The 19,081-nt window shown below is 52.0% G+C and overlaps 1 protein-coding gene across 7 annotated transcripts in view; it reads left to right on the forward strand.

Moving 5' to 3' along the window:
- Window positions 1–18,065, forward strand: part of YJU2B (YJU2 splicing factor homolog B) — a 29,421-nt gene extending 11,356 nt beyond the window's left edge. For 3 of the 7 annotated variants that reach the window (XM_071086999.1, XM_071086997.1, XM_071086998.1), the window contains exons 3-12: window positions 3,316–3,610; window positions 7,584–7,787; window positions 9,917–9,970; window positions 11,808–11,890; window positions 13,015–13,070; window positions 13,385–13,445; window positions 15,012–15,154; window positions 15,244–15,416; window positions 17,067–17,205; window positions 17,361–18,065. In XM_071086999.1, the coding sequence (XP_070943100.1) occupies window positions 7,785–7,787; window positions 9,917–9,970; window positions 11,808–11,890; window positions 13,015–13,070; window positions 13,385–13,445; window positions 15,012–15,154; window positions 15,244–15,416; window positions 17,067–17,205; window positions 17,361–17,845 (1,197 nt within the window). In that variant the 5' untranslated portion in view covers window positions 3,316–3,610; window positions 7,584–7,784 and the 3' untranslated portion in view covers window positions 17,846–18,065. The remainder of the gene's footprint in view (window positions 1–3,315; window positions 3,611–7,583; window positions 7,788–9,916; window positions 9,971–11,807; window positions 11,891–13,014; window positions 13,071–13,384; window positions 13,446–15,011; window positions 15,155–15,243; window positions 15,417–17,066; window positions 17,206–17,360) is intronic. The other 4 variants (XM_011772579.3, XM_011772632.3, XM_071087001.1 and 1 more) reach the window with 2 other exon arrangements.
- Window positions 18,066–19,081: the final 1,016 nt, after the last annotated feature.

The following is a 19,081-nucleotide window of genomic DNA, read 5'->3' on the forward strand; positions in this document are numbered from 1 at the left end:
ATATATAGAAAGGCCGGGTGCGGTGGCTCACGCCTGTAATCCCAACACTTTGGGAGGCCAAGGTGGGTGGATCACAAGGTCAGAAGCTCAAGACCAGCCCGGCCAGCATAGTGAAACCTCGTCTCTACTAAAAACACAAAAATTAGCTGGGCATGATGGCGGGCACCTGTAATCCCAGCTACTCAGGAGGCTGAAGCAGGAGAATCACTTGAACCCAGGAGGTGAAGGTTGCAGTGAGCTGAGATCGTGCCACAGCACTCCAGCTTGGGCAACAGAGTGAGACTTAATCTCAAAAGAAAAGAAAAAGATTTAAACATCTTCTGATTTGCAATGGATTAAGGAAGAGAAGCTTTATTTAAAAATTTCAAATTTTGAGTCGGTAGAGAAATGTCTACTGGTTAGGGGAAGTAATTTTCTCTAAGCCCCTCAGGAGGAAACTTGGAACAAAAGGGGCATAGCTAAAGTTTAGTCTTCACTTCCCCCCTTATCTGGGGTTTCCAAGACTCTGAAAGACAATGCAGGGACATATGTTAAGATGTTATCTTTAATTTCTATAGGGAAACCAAACATCTCTGGGACTCTAACTTCCTTAGCTTTTGTTTTAGGTCATTATGACTTTTTTGTTTAACAAGTTACTGATGTACTTCTCAGGGCTAGCTGGGGGCCTGGAATTTCCCTTGAAGGAACTTAGAAATTTCCTGTATTTCCATGCTTAGGGTCCTGTAAGGAAGGGGATCCCTGCTCTGTCTCAGGGTCTCACTGACCCTCACTCCGGCCCACTCCCAAACACCCTACCCTCGTTAAAGATTTCTCTGGCGTCTCATGGTCTTTAAGTCGAATGCACACAACCCAAAACAGTATAGCTCAGAGGATAAGGAAACAAGGTTTAGCATGCGGAGTTGCAGGTCAGCTCCTCCACCCTTCACTAACTGTGCGACTTAACCTCTCTAGGCCTGTTTCATCATCTGTAAAACAGAAATGATGAAAAGTATACCTTCTAGGGGGCATTCTATGAGATTATGCATGTAAGTGAGTACCGAGCATTGCTCAGTGGTGCCTAGTGGGTGGTGAGCACTCAGTATGCAGCAGCATGATTACATAAGAATTCACTTGTTAGAGCCTGGCTTTAGAACAGAGATGGAACCTAGCACCGAATAATATAGCATGAGGAGGCCGGGCGCGGTGGCTCACGCCTGTAATCCCAGCACTTTGGGAGACCGAGGTGGGCAGATCACCTGAGGTCAGGAGTTCAAGACCAGCCTGGCCAACATGGAGAAACCCCGTCTCTGCTAAAAATACTAGCTGGGTGTGGTGGCGCATGCCTGTAATCCCAGGGCTGAGGCAGAATTGCTTGAACCCGGAAGGAAGGTGGAGGATGCAGTGAGCCGAGATCGCGCCTTTGCACTCCAGCCTGAGCAACAAGAGCAAAACTCCGTCTCAAAATATATATATATACATCAGGAGGAATAGTAGTAATATTGTCTTCACTTCTCACCCTGTCTTTGATAAATTGCCAATTGAAGTGTCTGCTTCATCACTGAGAAAAGGGTGTGCTCTTTCCTCTCTGAATCCCCAGGACTTGACATATAGCAGGTGTCCAATGAACAGCTTAGCTGTTGAATGAACAAATATATTCTGTTAGGCCCTACAAGGCATACAAGTAAATTCAGTCTGGGCGCAGTGGCTCACACCTGTAATCCCAGCACTTTGGGAGGCCGAGGCGGGCAGTTGAGGTCAGGAGTTCGAGACTAGCCTGGCCAACATGGTGAAACTCCGTCTCTACTAAAAATACAAAAATTAGCCAGGCGTGGTGGTGGGCACCTGTAGTCCCAGCTACTTGGGAGGCTGAAGCAGGAGAATCACTTGAACCTGGGAGACGGAGGGTGTAGTGAGCCAAGACCACGCCACTGCACTCCAGCCTGAGTGACAGTGAGACTCCGTCTCAAAAAAATAAATAAATTCAAAAGCCATTCACCTGTGCAGAAGGCAGGGCCAGGCTAATCTGAAGGCTCTAAGAGAAGTGTCCACCCACTTCTTCTGTAAAAGGCCAGATGGTAAATATTTTAGACTCTTTGGGCTCTTACACTGTGGCAACCATTGAATTCAGCCCTGTTGCAGCCATAGACAATATATAAATGAATGGGCCTGCCTGTTGTAGGTAGGTGAAAAATGGCTTCCCTTCACCTTTATAGGTTCTTTGGCTGGGCTACGAATTAAATTGACATGTAAACAGACAGGGCAAAAGCCATATTTAATTATGTACCTATGCAGGGGAGCCCCACAAAAAACGAGACTCCAAAAAGGATCAGAGAGGCTGGGCCCAGTGGCTCACGCCTGTAATCCCAGCACTTTGGGAGGCAGGAGGATTGCTTGAGCCCATGAGTTCAAGACTAGCCAGGGCAACACAGTAAGACCTTGCCTGTGCAAATAATTTTGTTTTTTGAGACGGAGTCTCGCTCTTGTTGCCCAGGCTGGAGTGCAATGGCGCAATCTCGGCTCCTTGCAACCTCTGCCTCCCGGGTTCAAGCGATTCTCTTGCCTCAGCCTCCCGAGTAGCTGGGATTACAGGCGCCTGCCACCACAGCCGGTAATTTTCGTCTTTTTTTTAGTAGAGACAGGGTTTCACCGTTTTGGCCAGGCTGGTCTTGAACTCCTGACCTCAAGTGATCTGCCTGCCTCGGCCTCTCAGTGCTGGGATCAGAGGCGTGAGCCACCATGCTTGGCCGCAAATAATTTTAGAAATCGGCCGGGCGCGGTGGCTTAAGCCTGTATTCCCAGCACTTTGGGAGGCCGAGACGGGCAGATCACGAGGTCAGGAGATCGAGACCATCCTGGCTAACCCGGTGAAACCCCGTCTCTACTAAAAAAAATATAAAAAACTACCCGGGCGAGGTGGCGGGCGCCTGTAATCCCAGCTACTCGGGAGGCTGAGGCAGGAAAATGGTGTAAACCCGGGAGGCGGAGCTTGCAGTGAGCTGAGATCCAGCCACTGCACTCCAGCCTGGGCGACAGAGCGAGACTCCGTCTCAAAAACAAAAAAAAAAAACAAAACAAAAAAAATCAGCGGGGCGCGGTGGCTTGCGCCTGTAGTCCCAGCTACTTGGGAGACTGAGGTGGGAGGATCGCTTGAACCCAGGAGTTCGAGGCTGCAGTGAGCTATGATTGCGCCACCGCACTCCAGCCTGGGCGACAGAGAGAGACTCGGTCTCAAAAATAAAAAATAAACTGGAAAAGTAATTCTTAGCTCACTAGCCGTTCAAAAACACGGGCATAGTGTGCTTCGACCCGCGTACTACAGTTTGCTCACCCTCGCAGACTGGCTGCAGCGCGCAGGACAGCACTCCTCGGAGGGCGGTGCCAGGAGCCGGGCCTCGGATTGGGCTTCCGGACAGAGGATGGAGCATCGCGGTTGGGCGGGGCATGCCCGGATTGGCCCACTTCGGCGTCGCAGAACGCGCGGCGAATTGGCATTCAGCCAATCAGTGCGGCGCTGTTGCCTCGCCCCGCCTCACGCCAGCGTCCGGGTGGTGCGAAGAGGGCGCCCAGCTTCACTGCGCTCTAAGCGCGCACTTCCGGGCACGGTAGTGGCGTGACGTCGGGAGGAGGGCAGGTAAGTCCCCGCGGGCGGAGGAGCGGGGAGGGCCGGGGGTCCGGCAGCCGTCTCACCCGGGCCTCGGAGCCGCCCGACGCGCCCATCTGCGTCGGGGGACGCGGGGCTGAGGACCCGATCTGGATGCCTGGAGCCGGCCCAAGTCCCACCCAGGACCAAAGTCCCTGAGGCCCCAGCTGAGACCCCTGACCCAAGTGCCTGGGACCCGGCCCCTTCCTAGCCCGGATCCATATTATGCCTGAAGGGCCCTGGGTTTTTGCATCGGGAAAATGGGACCAATAAGTCCCTACCTCACCAGATTTTATAAAAATGATTCTTGTAAAACCGTGAGCAGGAGAAATGACTAAACTGCCAGCATTTAACTCGGGAGTCAGGCGCTGCCCTAAATGCTTTAACCATTTTACACGTAAGGAAAATGAGGCTTAGAAAACAATTTGCCTCAAATCAAGCAAATAGGAAGCCGCAGGGTGGAGCTCCCAGCCCAAACTTTACGCCCAGGACAAACAGGGTCGGTAATTACTTTTGCAGCAAGGACCGGAGATATCTACACGCCCACCCGATAGCCCCGTCTGCCATTTACCGGGTCAACAAAACCATCGTAAGACACACACACACACACACCCTCAAGCTCCTGTAAACGGAGTATTTGCTCTTTGCAGGCTCTTCCCGTGTGTTAGTTGATTCACAGCATCCCCAGAAAGTCAGTCTTTTCGTCATCATTTGCCCTTTACCGGTGACGAAATACAAGCCCAGGGAACCGCAGACACTGACCAAGGTCACCCAGCTGATGAGGAGTGGAGCTGGGATTCAAGCCCAGGGAACCGTGACCCCTAACACCTCAAGGGGCACTTAGCTATTTGGTTGGCAAAAGTATTTTTAGGTTGGAACGGACCTTGGAATAATCCAATCTAAGGGGCACACTTTATAGTTGCAGCATCCAAGACTAAGGTGAAGGTGGAACAGTTTATATCCGGGACTTTGCACCACCGCCTCACCACCTCACTACACCACCCCCACTCCATCAGAAGCTCTTCCATCAGCTTCTTTCTTTTTTTTTTTTTTTTTTTTGAGACAGAATCTCACTCTTGTCACCTTGGCTGGAGTGCAGTGGCACCATCTTGGTTCACTGCAACCTCTGGCTCCCGGGTTCAAGCTATTCTCCTGCCTTAGCCTCTCCAGTAGCTGGGATTACAGATTACAGGCGTGCACCACCAGGTCTGGCCAATTTTTGTATTTTTGGTAGAGATGGGGTTTCACCATGTTGGCCAGGCTAGCCTCGAACTCCTGACCTCAAGTGATCCACCTGCCTCAGCCTCCCAAAGTGCTGGGATTACAGGTGTGAGCCACCGCATCCGGCCCCCAAGAATGGTTTTAAAGTTTTTAGTGGTTGGGGAAAAATCAGAATAATAATGCTTTGTGATAGATGACGATTATGTGAAATTCAAATTTCTGTGTCCATCAATAAAATTTATATTGGCATGCAGCTACGCCCGTTCATTTATATATTGTTTGGTGCTGATTTCTAGCTATGAAGGCAGAACTGAGTTGTTGGGGCAAAGATAATCTGGCCTAAAAAGCCAGAAATATTTACTCTCTGGCCCTCGACAGAGAAACTTTGCCAATCTCTGTTCTAGAATACGCTTCACTGCCTCGCAGAGTCTCTCTTTAGTGTAAACTAGAACTTCCTTCTGTTTTTTTTTTTTTTGAGACGAGTCTCGCTCTGTCGCCCAGGCTGGAGTGCGGTGGCGCAATCTCTGCTCACTGCAAGCTCCGCCTCCCAGGTTCACGCCATTCTCCTGCCTGCCTCAGCCTCCCAAGTAGCTGAGACTACAGGTGCCCACCACCACGCCCAGCTAATTTTTTGTATTTTTTAGTAGATATGGGGTTTCACCGTGTTAGCCAGGATTGTCTCGATCTCCTGACCTCATGATCCGCTTGCCTTGGCCTCCCAAAGTGCTGGGATTACAGGTGTGAAGAAATTCCTTCTATATGACCTAAAAGCTTCCCTTCCAAACATGGGAGGGGGTCTCACCACCTCTAGTTCGAAGAGCCCCTGTATTTCCACTTGTGTCACCTGCACTGATGGTGACCCTTATGGAGCCTCATTCAGTTATCTCAGTCTTTTACCCAGTTGACATTTATCTCGGCCTGGCACTGTCCTAGGTGTTGGGGATATGGCACAGTGTGACCTGCCCGGGGAGACACAGGGTGATGTGATCAGAATTCCAGGAACAAGTGACTATGGATTCGGTGGTCGGATGAGGTCATTTTTTGTTTTTTGTTTTGTTTTGAGACACAGTCTCACTTTGTAGCTGGGTGCAGCGGCGCCATCTTGGATCACTGCAACCTCCGCCTCCCGGTTCAAGCCATTCTCCTGCCTCAGCTTCCCAAGTAGCTGGGATTACAGGCATCTGCTACCATGCCTGGCTAAATTTTGTATTTTTAGTAGAGATGCGGTTTCACTATGTTGGCCAGGCTGGTCTTGAACTCCTGACCTCAGAGGATCCACCTGCCTCAGTCTCCCAAACCGCTGGGATTACAGGTGTGAGGCACCACACTTGGCCGGATGAGGTCTTTGATGGATATGATATGTAGGTCAAGACCTGTGACAAGGGGCTGGGTGCAATGGCTTGCGCCTGTGATCCCAGCACTTTGGGAGGCCCTAGGTGGGTGGATCACCTCAGGCCAGGAATTCCAGACTGGCTTGACCAACACAGTGAAACTCTGTCTCTACTAAAAATACAAAAAAATTAGCTAGGCTTGGTGGCGGGTACCTGTAATCCCCGCTACTCAGGAGGCTGAGGCATGAGAATCACTTAAACCTGGGAGGCAGAGGTAGTGAGCCAAGATCATGCCACCCCACTCCAGCCTGAGTGATACAGTGAGACTCCGTCTCACAAAAAAAAAAAAAAAAAAAAAAACAACCTGTAACAAAGAGCTCGCAAAGCTGAGGAACAGCAGGTGCAGGCCAGCTGCACTTGGCCTTTGAAGACAGCCAGGAAGCCAGTGTTGCTGGAACAGAGTGAGCGAGAGATAGAGGGATAAGAGTTGGGTTTGGAGATGCAGGCAGGGGCCCCACAGTCCTTGGGAAGGGGTTTGACTTGATTCTAAAAACAATATGAATCATGGGAGGGGTTTAAGCAGGAGAGTGACATGTTTGTTCATATTTTAAAAGATCCCAGCCAGGCGCGGTGGCTCACGCCTGTAATGCCAGCACTTTGGGAGGCTGAGGTGGGTGGATCACCAGGTCAAGAGATCGAGACCAAGGTCAAGAGATCAAGACCATCCTGGCTAACACGGTGAAACCCCGTCTCTACTAAAAATACAAAAAAATTAGCCGGGCTTGGTGGTGGGCGCCTGTAGTCCCAGCTACTCGGGAGATTGAGGCAGGAGAATGGTGTGAACCTGGGAGGCAGAGCTTGCAGTGAGCCAAGATTGCGCCACTGGACTCCAGCCTGGGCGACAGAGCGAGACTCCTCAAAAAAAAAAAAAAAGATCCCAGCCAGGCGTGGTGGCTTATGCCTGTAATCCAAGCACTTTGGGTGGCTGAGGCGGGTGGATCACAAGGTCAAGAGATCGAGACCATCCTGGCCAACATGGTGAAGCCCCGCCTCTACTAAAAATACAAAATTAGCTGGTTGTGGTGGTACATGCTTGCAATCCCAGCTACTCGGGAGGCTGAGGCAGGAGAATCACTTGAACAGGAGGCAGAGGTTGCAGTGAGCAGAGATCGCGCCACTGCACTCTAGCCTGGTGACGGAGCGAGACTCCGTCTCAAAAAAAACAAAAAGATCCCTCGGGCAGCTTGGGGTGAGCAAGTGTCAAGGGCAGAGTTAGGAGAGAGGAGAAGACTGTGCTGGCCCACGTGAGTGATGATGGGTGCTGGACCCGGTGGGGTCACAGAGGGAAGAAAGTGTCAGATGTGATGTGTATATTGGCTGTAGAGTGGACAGGACTCTCTCTTTCTAAACAGACACGCCGCTTTTTGGATGCCTCCTGTGCCTGGCGAGAGTCTTGTCTGAGCCGGCACCACCACACGGCCCACAACATCTTCTCAGGGAAGCCTGTGGACCCTCTGCCAGGCACTGCAAGAGGTCAGGACAGGACAGTGTGTTCACAAGGCCAGTTTCTGATTGTCCGCCCTGAGGGTGAGGACCAGTAGGCAGTTCCCAAGATGGTGAGTAGACAGCCGCGTGTGCCTGGGTTTCTCTCCCAGTCTTTGTAGGACCCCGAAAGCAGCCCCTCCTCCCCTCCCAGAGCTCTAAGATGATGATTTCAATCTCTGGATCATCATCTTTTGGTGCAGTGGGTCTGAAATGTGGCTGTGCACTAACATCACCCAGGGGCGCTTTTTCAATGTTTTTTTGTTTGGTTTTCTTTTGTTTTTGAGACAGTCTCACTTTGTCGCCCAGGCTGGAGTGCAGTGGGCACGCTCTCAGCTCACTGCAACCTCCGCCTTCTGGGTTCAAGTGAGCACGCCCCACTAATTTTTGTATTTTTAGTAGAGACGGGGTTTCAGCATGTTGCCCAGGCTGGTCTCAAACTCCTGACCTCAAGTGATCCGCTACACTCGACCTAAATTTCCCCTTCCCCCTTCCCCCTCCCCCTCCCTTTTCCCTTCCTTTCTCTTTCTTTCTTTCATTTTTTTTAAGAAGGTGAAATTCATATAACATAAAATTAACCATTGCGAGGCTGGGTGCAGTGACTCACACCTGTAATCCCAGCAGTTTGGGATGTCAAGGCAGGCAAATCATTTGAGATCAGGAGTTTGAGAACAGCCTGGCCAACATGGCGAAACCCCGTCTCTACTAAAAATACAAAAATTAGGCTGGGTGCGGTGGCTCACGCCTGTTATCCCAGCACTTTGGGAGGCCAAGCTGGGCAGATCACCTGAGGTCAGGAGTTTGAAACCACCCTGGCCAACATGGTGAAACCCCATCTCTACTAAAAATACAAAAATTAGCCAGGTATGGTGGCGGGAGGCCATAGTCCTAGCTACTCGGGAGGCTGAGGTAGGAGAATCTCTTGAACCCAGGAGATGGAGGTTGCAGTGAGCTGAGACCATGCCACCATACTCCAGTCTGGGCAACAAAAGCGAAACTCCGTCTCAAAAAAAAAAAAAAAACAAAAATTAGTTGGATGTGGTAGCACATTCCTATAGTCCCAGCTACTCAGGAGGCTAAGGCACGAGCATCGCTTGAACTCAGGAGGCAGAGGTTGCAGTGAGCCAAGATTGCAGCACTGCACCCAAGCCTGCGTGACAGAGCAAGACTCTGTCTCAAAAAAAAAAAAAAAAAAAAAAAAGGGCTGGGTGCGGTGGCTCACACTTGTAATCCCAGCACTTTGGGAGGCCGAGGCGGGCAGATCACAAGGTCAGGAGATCAAGACCATCCTGGCTAACATGGTGAAACCCCGTCTCTACTAAAAATACAAAAAAATTAGCCGGGCGTGGTGGCACATGCCTGTAATCCTAGCTACTCGGGAGGCTGAGGCAGGAAAATTGCTTGAATCCAGGAGGTGGAGGTTGCAGTGAGCCGAGATCGCGCCATTGCACTCCAGCCTGGGCAACAAGAGTGAAACTCCGTCTGGGAAAAAAAAAAAAAAAAAGACATACCCAAGACTGGGTAATTTATAAAGGAAAGAGGTTTAATTGACTCACAGTTCAGCATGGCTGGGGAGGCCTCAGGAAACTTACAATCATGGTGGAAGGGGAAGCAAACACGTCCTTCTTCACATGGCGGCAGCAAGGAGAAGAATGAGCAAGGGGAAAAGCTCCTTGCAAAACCACGCGGTCTCTCGAGAACTCATTCACTATCACGAGAACAGCATGGGGATAACCGCCCCCATGATTCGATTCGGTTACCTCCCACCGGGTCCCTTCCATGACACGTGGGGATTATGGGAACTACAATTCAAGATGAGATTTGGCCTATAATCCCAGCACTTTGGGAGGCCAAGGTGGGCACATCACTTGATGTCAGGAGTTTGAGACCAGCCTGACCAACATGGTGAAACCCCATCTCTACTAAAAATACACAAATTAGCCAGGCATGGTAGTGCACGCCTGTAATCCCAGCTACCCGGGAGGCTGAGGCAGGAGAACCGCCTGAACCCGGGAGGCGGAGGTTACAGTGAGCCGAGATCGCACCACTCCACTCCAGCCTGGGTGACGGAGCAAGACTCCGTCTCTAAAAATTAATAGTAAAATAAGAAATGTTAAAAAATTGTCTTGAATGAGATTTGGGTAAGGACACAGCCAAACCATATCAGCCTCTCTCTGAGTCATGTCTCTGTTCTGCTTTGCAGGGTGAAAGGAAAGGGGTCAACAAGTACTATCCTCCGGACTTCAACCCTGAGAAGGTAAGGAGCAGGCTCCCCGCTCCGGGTCCACAGTAGCAGAAAGACCCACGTCATCCCCTCCTGGGGCTGGGGTCACTGCTATGGAAGGATGGGAGGCCGCCGAGGTCTTTTTGTCTTCTGCTCGTCACCTGAGTCTCGAGGCTGTCTTCACTTTGGGATGGTAACTGTGGCTTTCCTCAGGGACCTGTAACTCCATGTCCGGCATAGAGTATAATGTGTTTACAGCAGGGGCCCAGGATAAGACAGAGTGCACGGATGAAGGGTCAGATCCCCTGGCTTCCCCAGCTCCAGCACCTCTGGCATCCTGATTGTCCCCTCTGCCTGGAATCTCTTCCCCCATTTGACCATACTCTCACTTCCTTAAGTGCTTTTCTTTCAGAGGTCCTCCCTGACCACTGTCTCATTCTCTGTTGCATTGCTGAGCACTTTATATAACCTCACAACCCTTATAACTCCCTCACTTACTCATTTATTTGTGTCTTGTCCATCTCCCCCACTAGAACATTCTCTCCAGAAGGGCAGAGATGTTTGTCTGTCTTATTTATGGCTGTGTCCTCACACAGTAGGTGCTCAGTAAGGGCCCGAGTGTCCCAGCTGCCTCGTCCTGAGTATAGGATTTAGCCTCTCTATGCCAAAGTTTCTCCATATGTCAGAAGGCGGAAATAAATTGAGCTGACCTTACAGAATCATTGAGGGATAAATCCTAGCTACTCGGGAGGCTGAGGTGGGAGGATTGCTTGAGCCCAGGACGTGGAGACTGCAGTGAGCCATAATCATGCCACTGCACCCCGGCCTGGGCTACAGAGCCAGACCCTGCCTCAAAAAAAAAAAAAAAAAGCTGGGCATGGTGGCTCACGCCTGTAATCCCAGCACTTTGGGAGGTGGTAGCAGGCAGGTCACAAGGTCAGGAGTTCAAGACCACCCTGGCCAACATGATGAAACCCGATTGCTACTAAAAATAAAAAAATTAGCTGGGCACAGTGGCCCACGCCTGTAGTCCCAGCTACTCAGGAGGCTGAGGCAGGAGACTCACTTGAACCCAGAAGGCAGAGGCTGCAGTGAGCTGAGATCACGCCACTGCACTCCAGCCTAGTGACAGAGTGAGACTCTGTCTCAAAAAAAATGAGGTAATGCACATGCAGTCCCCAGCAAATGTTTGCCAGTCTTGTCACCTCGCCTCATCCTCCCTATAAAACCTGGAAGTAATAATGACCATTATACATAGTTGACAGGGGAAACTGAGGCTCAGGAAGGCAAAACGTGAGGTCACTTGCCCAGGGTCCCCTGGCTCTTTCAGCTCATAAATGGGAATGGGGCTGGGCACAGTGGCTAACACCTGTAATTCCAGCACTTTGGGAGGCCAAGGTGAATGGATCACCTGAGGTCAGAAGTTCGAGACCAACCTGGGTGACATGGTGAAACCCCGTCTCTACTACAAATACAAAAAAATTAGCCGGGCATGGTGGCAAATGCCTGGAATCCCAGCTACTCCGGAGCCTGAGGAAGGAGAATCGCTTGAACCCAGGAGGCAGAGGTTGCAGTGAGCCAAGGTCGTGCCATTGCACTTCAGCCTGGGCAACAAGAGCAAAACTCCATCTCAAAAAGTAAATAAATAGGAGAGGGACTATTCAAACTCACATTCCTGGTTCCAAGCCTACGTGTTCCCGTAAGACCTGGATGCCTCCCATATTGCTGTGAACACCTTGTCCTGCAGGACATAAGAATCAAGGCCCCTCCCACCTGTGAGGCACTTGTCCCAAAGCAGTACGGGTGGCAGAAAAGCATGAGCTCCCCCAGCTCCACAGCACTAATCCGCTCCCTCATCCTCTCCACACAGCATGGCTCTCTCAACCGATACCACAACAGCCACCCGCTTCGGGAGCGGGCTCGGAAGCTGTCACAGGGCATCCTCATCATCCGGTAAGGCTCGGCATCACCTGAGGACCCCACCGTCCTGCCCCCGTCCTTCAGTCTCAAGGACAGTTCAAGTGCCCTCATTGGCCCAGTGCTGCGGGGTCTTCAGTCCATAAAGCAGAAAGTCACTGTATCAGTCAGTTATTGCCATGTAACAAAACAATAAGCATTTATTATTGCTCACATGTCTGCAGCTCAGCAAAATACCTCTGCTGGGCTGGGCTGGGCTGGGCTGGGCTGGCCTGATCTGGGCTGGGCTCCCATGTGTTTCCGAGTTGGCTGGCTGGGGACTGGCGGGTCTAGCGGGGCCTTGACCTTTACAACTGGGCTCTGCTCTGTGTTGTATCTCATCCAGTGGTAGGCCAACCTGGACTTGATCACACAGGACTCTCAAAAAATACAGTGATTGTGGCTGGGCGCAGTGGCTCACGACTGTAATCCCAGCACTGTGGGAGGGTGAAGCGAGTGGATCACTTGAGGCCAGGAGTTCAAGAGCAGCCTGGCCAACACAGTGAAACCCTGTCTCTACTAAAAATAGAGAAAATTAGGCTGGGTGCGGTGGCTTACACCTGTAATCCCAGCTACTTAGGAGGCTGAGGCAGGAGAATCGCTTGAACCATGGAGTCGGAGGTTGCAGTCAGCCAAGATCGTGCCACTGCACTCCAGCCTGGCAACAAAGCGAGACTCTGTCTCAAAAAAAAAAAAAAAAAATTAGCCGGATGTGGTGGTGCACACCTATAATCCCAGCTACTTGGGAGACTGAGGCATAAGAATTGCTTGAACCCAGGAGGCAGAGGTTGCAGTGAGCCGGGATCGCGCCACTGCACTCCAGCGTCGGGGACAGAGCAAGACTCTGTCTCAAAAGAAAAAAAAAAGTCTCAGCAACACCCAAAGGCAGCTGTCCCTGGACCTGGTCAGTCTGCTTTCGAGCAGGCAGGAAGTTCCTGCTCAGTTACAATGGTTGTGATTCTTTTTCTTCTATGTATCCATTTCCTGTGTAATGTTAACTGCAGCAACTCCCATCCAGAGGGGGCAGTCTAATACCCCACAACCGCAGCCAGTCACAGGTGTGGACACCCAGGGAGTGTCCAAGTAGACAAGAGCAAGTAAGATGCTGTGTGTCTTTGCAGATTCGAAATGCCGTATAACATCTGGTGCGACGGCTGCAAGAACCACATCGGCATGGGTGAGCCTCTGCCCGCCCTCCATTCAATCCCGCAGACATCAGACCCCCTAACTGCTGGGTACTGCCGGGGGCGGGTGGGAGGGTCCTGATCAGGAACGCGGGAGGAGACCGGCACCCGAGTGACTGGCTGGCCATGGAAGCTCCTTTGCAGAGAGCTCCTTGCAGAAGCCAAGCTCTGGCTTCCAGTCCCATCTCTAACTCCTACCAGTTGGGGAACCCTCAGGAAGTGACAGTGAGCCTCTTTGTACCTCAGTTTACCTATCTGCAAAATTCACATGGCAATGAAATAACCACCCACGTCTGACCCCCTTCAGGTGTTCGTTACAACGCAGAAAAGAAGAAGGTGGGCAATTACTACACAACCCCAATCTACAGGTAAGGGCGGCTTGGTGGCATCTTGGGAACAGGTGGGGTGGCCACAGGGCGAGGGGACTACAAAGAGCCTGAGTGGGAGGGAACCCATTCCCTGCAGGACTCTCCTGGAAACCGCCCTGGTTGGTAAATCAGCCCTGCCCCCACCCCACCCCCAACCCTCCATGGCTCCCACCTTCCTCAGGAAAAGCCCAAGTCCTCCCTCTGGCTCACAAGGCCCCGCACACTCTGCCTGTCCTTTCTTCACCCTAACCGCCTCCTGCTGTCCCCCTCCCTGGCCTCTTCATTGTCCCTCACACACTCCAGGGACACACCCACCTCTGTGCTTCCACCTGGAATGCTCTTCCCCAGGTGGCTCCAAGGCTCCTCCCTCACCCAGGGTTTCTGCTCAAACACCACCCCTCAGAGACACCTTTTCTAAAGTGACACTCGACACTGGTTGCTTGTGCCCTTGCTATCAAGGTGGCCCCTGCTGGGACGTCAGCCTTGCCACGAGCAGGCTGGCTTTTCCACTACTCAGCAATGTCCCCAGCAGCTGGCACTGAGCCTGCCACAGAGCAGCCTGTCTTGGGTGGATTTGTGGAATAAATGAACTAATGGACAAATGAATGAATGAACAAAGGAGCGAATGAACAGATGATGAATGAATGGACAAATGGATGGATGAGCAAATGAACGTATGAATTAATTTAACAAATGAATCAGGGAACCAACAAACATGCACTAATGAATGAACAAATGAATTAATGAATAAATGAACCAAAAAAAGGATGAATGAATGAATGAATGAACAAACAGCTGAATGAACAAATGAATTAATGAATAAATGAACCAAAAAAGGATGAGTGAATGAATGAACAAACAGCTGAATGAACAAATGAATTTGTGAATAAATGAACCAAAAAACGGATGAGTGAATGAACAAACAGCTGAATGAACAAATGAATTAATGAATAAATGAACTAAAAAAGGATGAGTGAATGAACAAACAGCTGCATGAACAAATGAATTAATGAATAAATGAACCAAAAAAGGATGAGTGAATGAATGAATGAACGAACAGCTGAATGAACAAATGAATTAATGAATAAATGAACCAAAAGATGGGTGAATGAATGAATGAACAAACAGCTGAATGAACAAATGAATTAATGAATAAATGAACCAAAAGATGGGTGAATGAATGAATGAACAAACAGCTGAATGAACAAATGAATTAATGAATAAATGAACCAAAAAAAGGATGAGTGAATGAATGAATGGAACAAACAGCTGAATGAACAAATGAATTAATGAATAAATGAACCAAAACAACGGATGAGTCAATGAATGAATGAACAAACAGCTGAATGAACAAATGAAGAAGCCAACTGCAACCCCACTGACAGAAGGTCTGTTCTGGGTGCCGGGGTGTGCCCCTTTTGCCCATGGTTCTACACAGCACACAGTGGGTGCTCAGTGAATTTTTGTCGAATGACACCATTGGGTGGAAAGAAGCAGGCAGAGGTGACAGGGCTGTCCTGGGGCACAGCCATAGCCTCCTGACTCCTGCCCACCGCTTCCTCCCAGGTTCCGGATGAAATGCCACCTCTGTGTCAACTACATCGAGATGCAGACGGACCCTGCCAACTGCGACTACGTGATCGTGAGTGGCGCCCAGCGCAAGGAGGAGCGCTGGGACATGGCGGACAATGAGCAGGTGCTGACCACAGGTGAGCGCCACCCACTTAACTGCCTGGGGTCCCTGGCACTGAGTCTGCGCTGGGCTCCCCAAAGCCCAGCCAAGCTCTGGTCGTTGCAGAGCATGAGAAGAAGCAGAAGCTGGAGACGGACGCCATGTTCCGGCTGGAGCATGGCGAGGCTGACCGAAGCACGCTCAAGAAGGCACTGCCCACCCTGAGCCACATCCAGGAGGCCCAGAGCGCCTGGAAGGACGACTTCGCCCTCAACAGCATGCTGCGGAGAAGGTTCCGGGTGAGGGGGGCTCCAGCCCAGGATGCTTGGTGGGCCAAGGCCCAGGTCCAGCCCTCACTGCCCCACATCTTAGCTGTGAGCAGGCCACTGGACCCTCTGAGCCTCAGTTTCCCCATCTGCTACATGGTGATCATGCCCTGTCTTTTTTGTTTGTTTGTTTGAGACGGAGTCTCCCTCTGTCCCCCAGGCTGGAGTGTAGTGGCGCGATCTCAGCTCACTGCAAACTCCTCCTCCCGGGTTCACGGCATTCTTCTGCCTCAGCCTCCCGAGTAGCTGGGACTATAGGCACCCGCCACCACGCCCAGCTAATTTTTTGTATTGTTAGTAGAGATGGGGTTTCACCGTGGTCTCGATCTCCTGACCTTTTGATCCGTCCGCCTCGGCCTCCCAAAGTGCTGAGATTACAGGCGTGAGCCACCGCGCCAGGACTTTTTTTTTTTTTTTTTTTTTTTTTGAGACCGAGTTTAGCTCTTATTGTCCAGGCTGGAGTGCAATGACGCGATCTCGGCTCACTGCAACCTCCACCTCCTGGGTTCAAGCGATTCTCCTGCCTCAGCCTCCCAAGTAGCTGGGATTACAGGTGCCCACCACCATGCCTGGCTAATATTTGTATTTTTAGTAGAGACTGAGTTTCACCATGTTGGCCAGGCTGGTCTCTAACTCCTGGCCTCATGTGATCCACTCGCCTCAACCTCCCAAAGTGCTGCGGTTACAGGCGTGAGCCACTGCACCCGACCTGGCCACCACATTTTAAATGGAACCTCCCAGCCCATCCCCTACCCACCTGTCCTGCATTTTTTTTTTCTCCTTATCACTGTCTCACCACTAGAGGCCAGCTCCACGAGGGCAAGGGTTTTTCCCTGCCTGCCGCTGCATCCCCAGTGTCTAGAACAAAACCTAGCACAAGGTGGCTATCCCAGAAATATTTGTGGGATGAGGCTGTACGTGGTGGCTCACACCTGTTATCCCAGTGTTTTAGGAGGCTCAGGTGGGAGGATTATTTGAGGCCATGAGTTGGAGACCAGCCTGGGCAACATAGTGAGACCCCCATCTCTACCAAAAAAAATTTGTATTATTTTTTTTTGAGACTGTCTCCCTCTTGCGCCCAGGCTGGAATGCAGTGACACGATCTCAGCCCACCGCAACCTCCACCTCCCAGATTGAAGTGATTCTCATGCCTCAGCCTCCTGAGTAGCTGGGACCACAGGCACATGCCACCACGCCTGGCTAATTTTTGTATTTTTAATAGAGACAGGGTTTCGCCATGATGTCCAGGCTGGTCTCAAACTACTGGCCTCAAGGGACCCACCCGCCTTGGCCTCCCAAAGTGCTGAGATTACAGACATGAGCTACCAGGCCCAGCCTCTACAAAAATACATTTTTTAAGTAGCTGGGCATGGTGGTGCACACCTGTAGTACTGGATACTTGGGAGGCTGAGATGAGAGAATCGCTTGAGCCCAGGAGTTGGAGGCTGCAATGAGCTATGATTGTGCCACTGCGCTCCAGCCTGGGTGACAGAATGAGACTCTTTCTCAAAAAAGAAGAGTAAATTGAGACCCCGAGAGTTGCAGCAGTGCCCCCTAGCACACAGAAGAGACAGGGCTTTGACACACACCCCCTGTCTCTGGTGTTCTTGGCCCTCCACACAGGAAAAGAAAAAAGCCATCCAGGAGGAGGAGGAGCGAGATCAGGCCTTGCAGGCCAAGGCGAGCCTGACCATCCCGCTGGTGCCCGAGACGGAAGATGACCGCAGGCTGGCGGCCCTGCTGAAGTTCCACACCCTGGACTGTGCGTAGCAAGCCATGGGGAAAAGCGGGCGGGGAGGCTCAGAGTTGCTTGGAGATGGGGGGCGGTCCTCAGCCTTGAGCGGACTCTAGTCTACTGTAGGGCAGTTCTGGACCCCCTCCTCTGCCGCCCCTGAAATGTCCTCTCCTCTCCTCCAGCCTACGAGGACAAGCAGAAACTGAAGCGAACCGAGATCATCAGCCGCTCCTGGTTCCCCTCCACCCCCGGATCCGCCTCCAGCAGCAAGGTCAGCGGCGTCCTGAAGAAGCTGGCCCAGAGCCGCAGAACCGCGCTTGCCACCTCCCCCATCACCGTGGGGGACCTGGGCATCGTGCGGCGGAGGTCTCGGGATGTCCCGGAGAGCCCCCAGTATGCGGCTGACACCCGCAAGTCTGGGGAACCACGGGTCCCAGAGGAGGCTGCCCAGGACCGGCCCATGTCCCCCGGAGACTGTCCTCCAGAAACAGCTGAGACCCCCAAGTGCAGCAGGCCGAGGGGGCAGGAAGGGAGCCATCAGGACAAGCCCCTGTCACTAGCAGGCTCCTCCCAGGAGGCAGCTGACCCCGACCCCGCAGACACGCGGCACCCCTGCAGCCTCGGCTCCTCCCTCGTGGCGGACTACTCTGACTCGGAGAGTGAGTGAGCAGTCCCCAGCCTGAGGACTGGCCCCGCTCCAGAGGCCCGGACACACCCAGGAGGCCCCTCACAGACTGCAGACCCCCGCTCGCCCACCAGCCCTGGGAGAGCTCAGATGCCACCCCCTCCCCAGACCTCACCTTCCTGCAACCGTGGAGTTATTTATTTGGTCTTGGTGAGGGTGTTTGTGCCTTGTGAGACTCCGTACATTAAAGTCCTGTCTCTTCTTCCCTGTCTTGGGTTGTTAGCTGGGCCCTGGGGCTTCCCCCCACAAGCCCCAAGTTGACCACACTTGACGGGCCTCTCATTGGCAAATTCTAGTATAGGGTCATAGCTGTGACCATGGACGTGGTCCCCTCCCAGAGTGACAAGAGTCTCAAGGTGGTGGTTCAGGTTGGCCAGGAATCAGGACAGACTTCCTGGAGGAGGTGGCATGGGCCGAGTGTGAAGGGTGAAAAGGGGGCCAGGAACCACACACACAAGGCCAGGGACAAGGCACACGGGGTACCCAGGATCTGTGCCACATGCAGTGGGGGCTGGAGCCCACAGGTGTGAGCTTTTTATTATCCCCAGCCCAGGGGTGGCCCATGGAAAAGCCCCCCATGCGTGTTACTTTTGGGGGTATTTTTGTTGGTTTTGTTTTTGAGACTGAGTCTCGCTCTCACCCGGGCTGGAGTGCAGTGGCGCAATCTCGGCTCACTGCAACCTCTGCCTCCTGGGTTCAAGTGATTCTTCGGCCTCAGCCTCCCAAGTAGCTGGGACTACGGGTGCCTGCCACCACGCCTGGCTAATTTTTTGTATTTTTAGTAGAGACGGCGTTTCACCATGTTGGCCAGGCTGGTTTCGAACTCCTGACCTCAAGTGATCCACCAGACTCGGCCTCCCAAAGTGCTGGGATTCCAGGCGTGAGCCTCAGCGCCCATCCTGCATGTTACTTTTGAATGAAACCGAGCAGAAAATGGCCCAGAAACAGCCGTGCATCCATCAAGGGGCACACGACCCCCCACTGCCTCCCCCTCAACCTTGGAGAAGGAAGATCATTTAACAAATTCTTTCGTTTGAACACTTGATGTTACCTTGCCACTGGGGATACACCCCTAACTCTAGACTGCAGGATGCTAAACACAGGGCCTGGTATCCAGTAGGCGTCCCATAAATGCTGCCACTTTTGTGGTCCCGAGGAGGCGGCTTACTCCGTCCGCGTTTGGCGTGAGACGTGCAGTGGGTTCGGCCACCTGAACGG

Source organism: Macaca nemestrina, chromosome 20 (genome assembly GCF_043159975.1).
Source record: "Macaca nemestrina isolate mMacNem1 chromosome 20, mMacNem.hap1, whole genome shotgun sequence".
Classification (NCBI taxonomy): domain Eukaryota; kingdom Metazoa; phylum Chordata; class Mammalia; order Primates; family Cercopithecidae; genus Macaca; species Macaca nemestrina.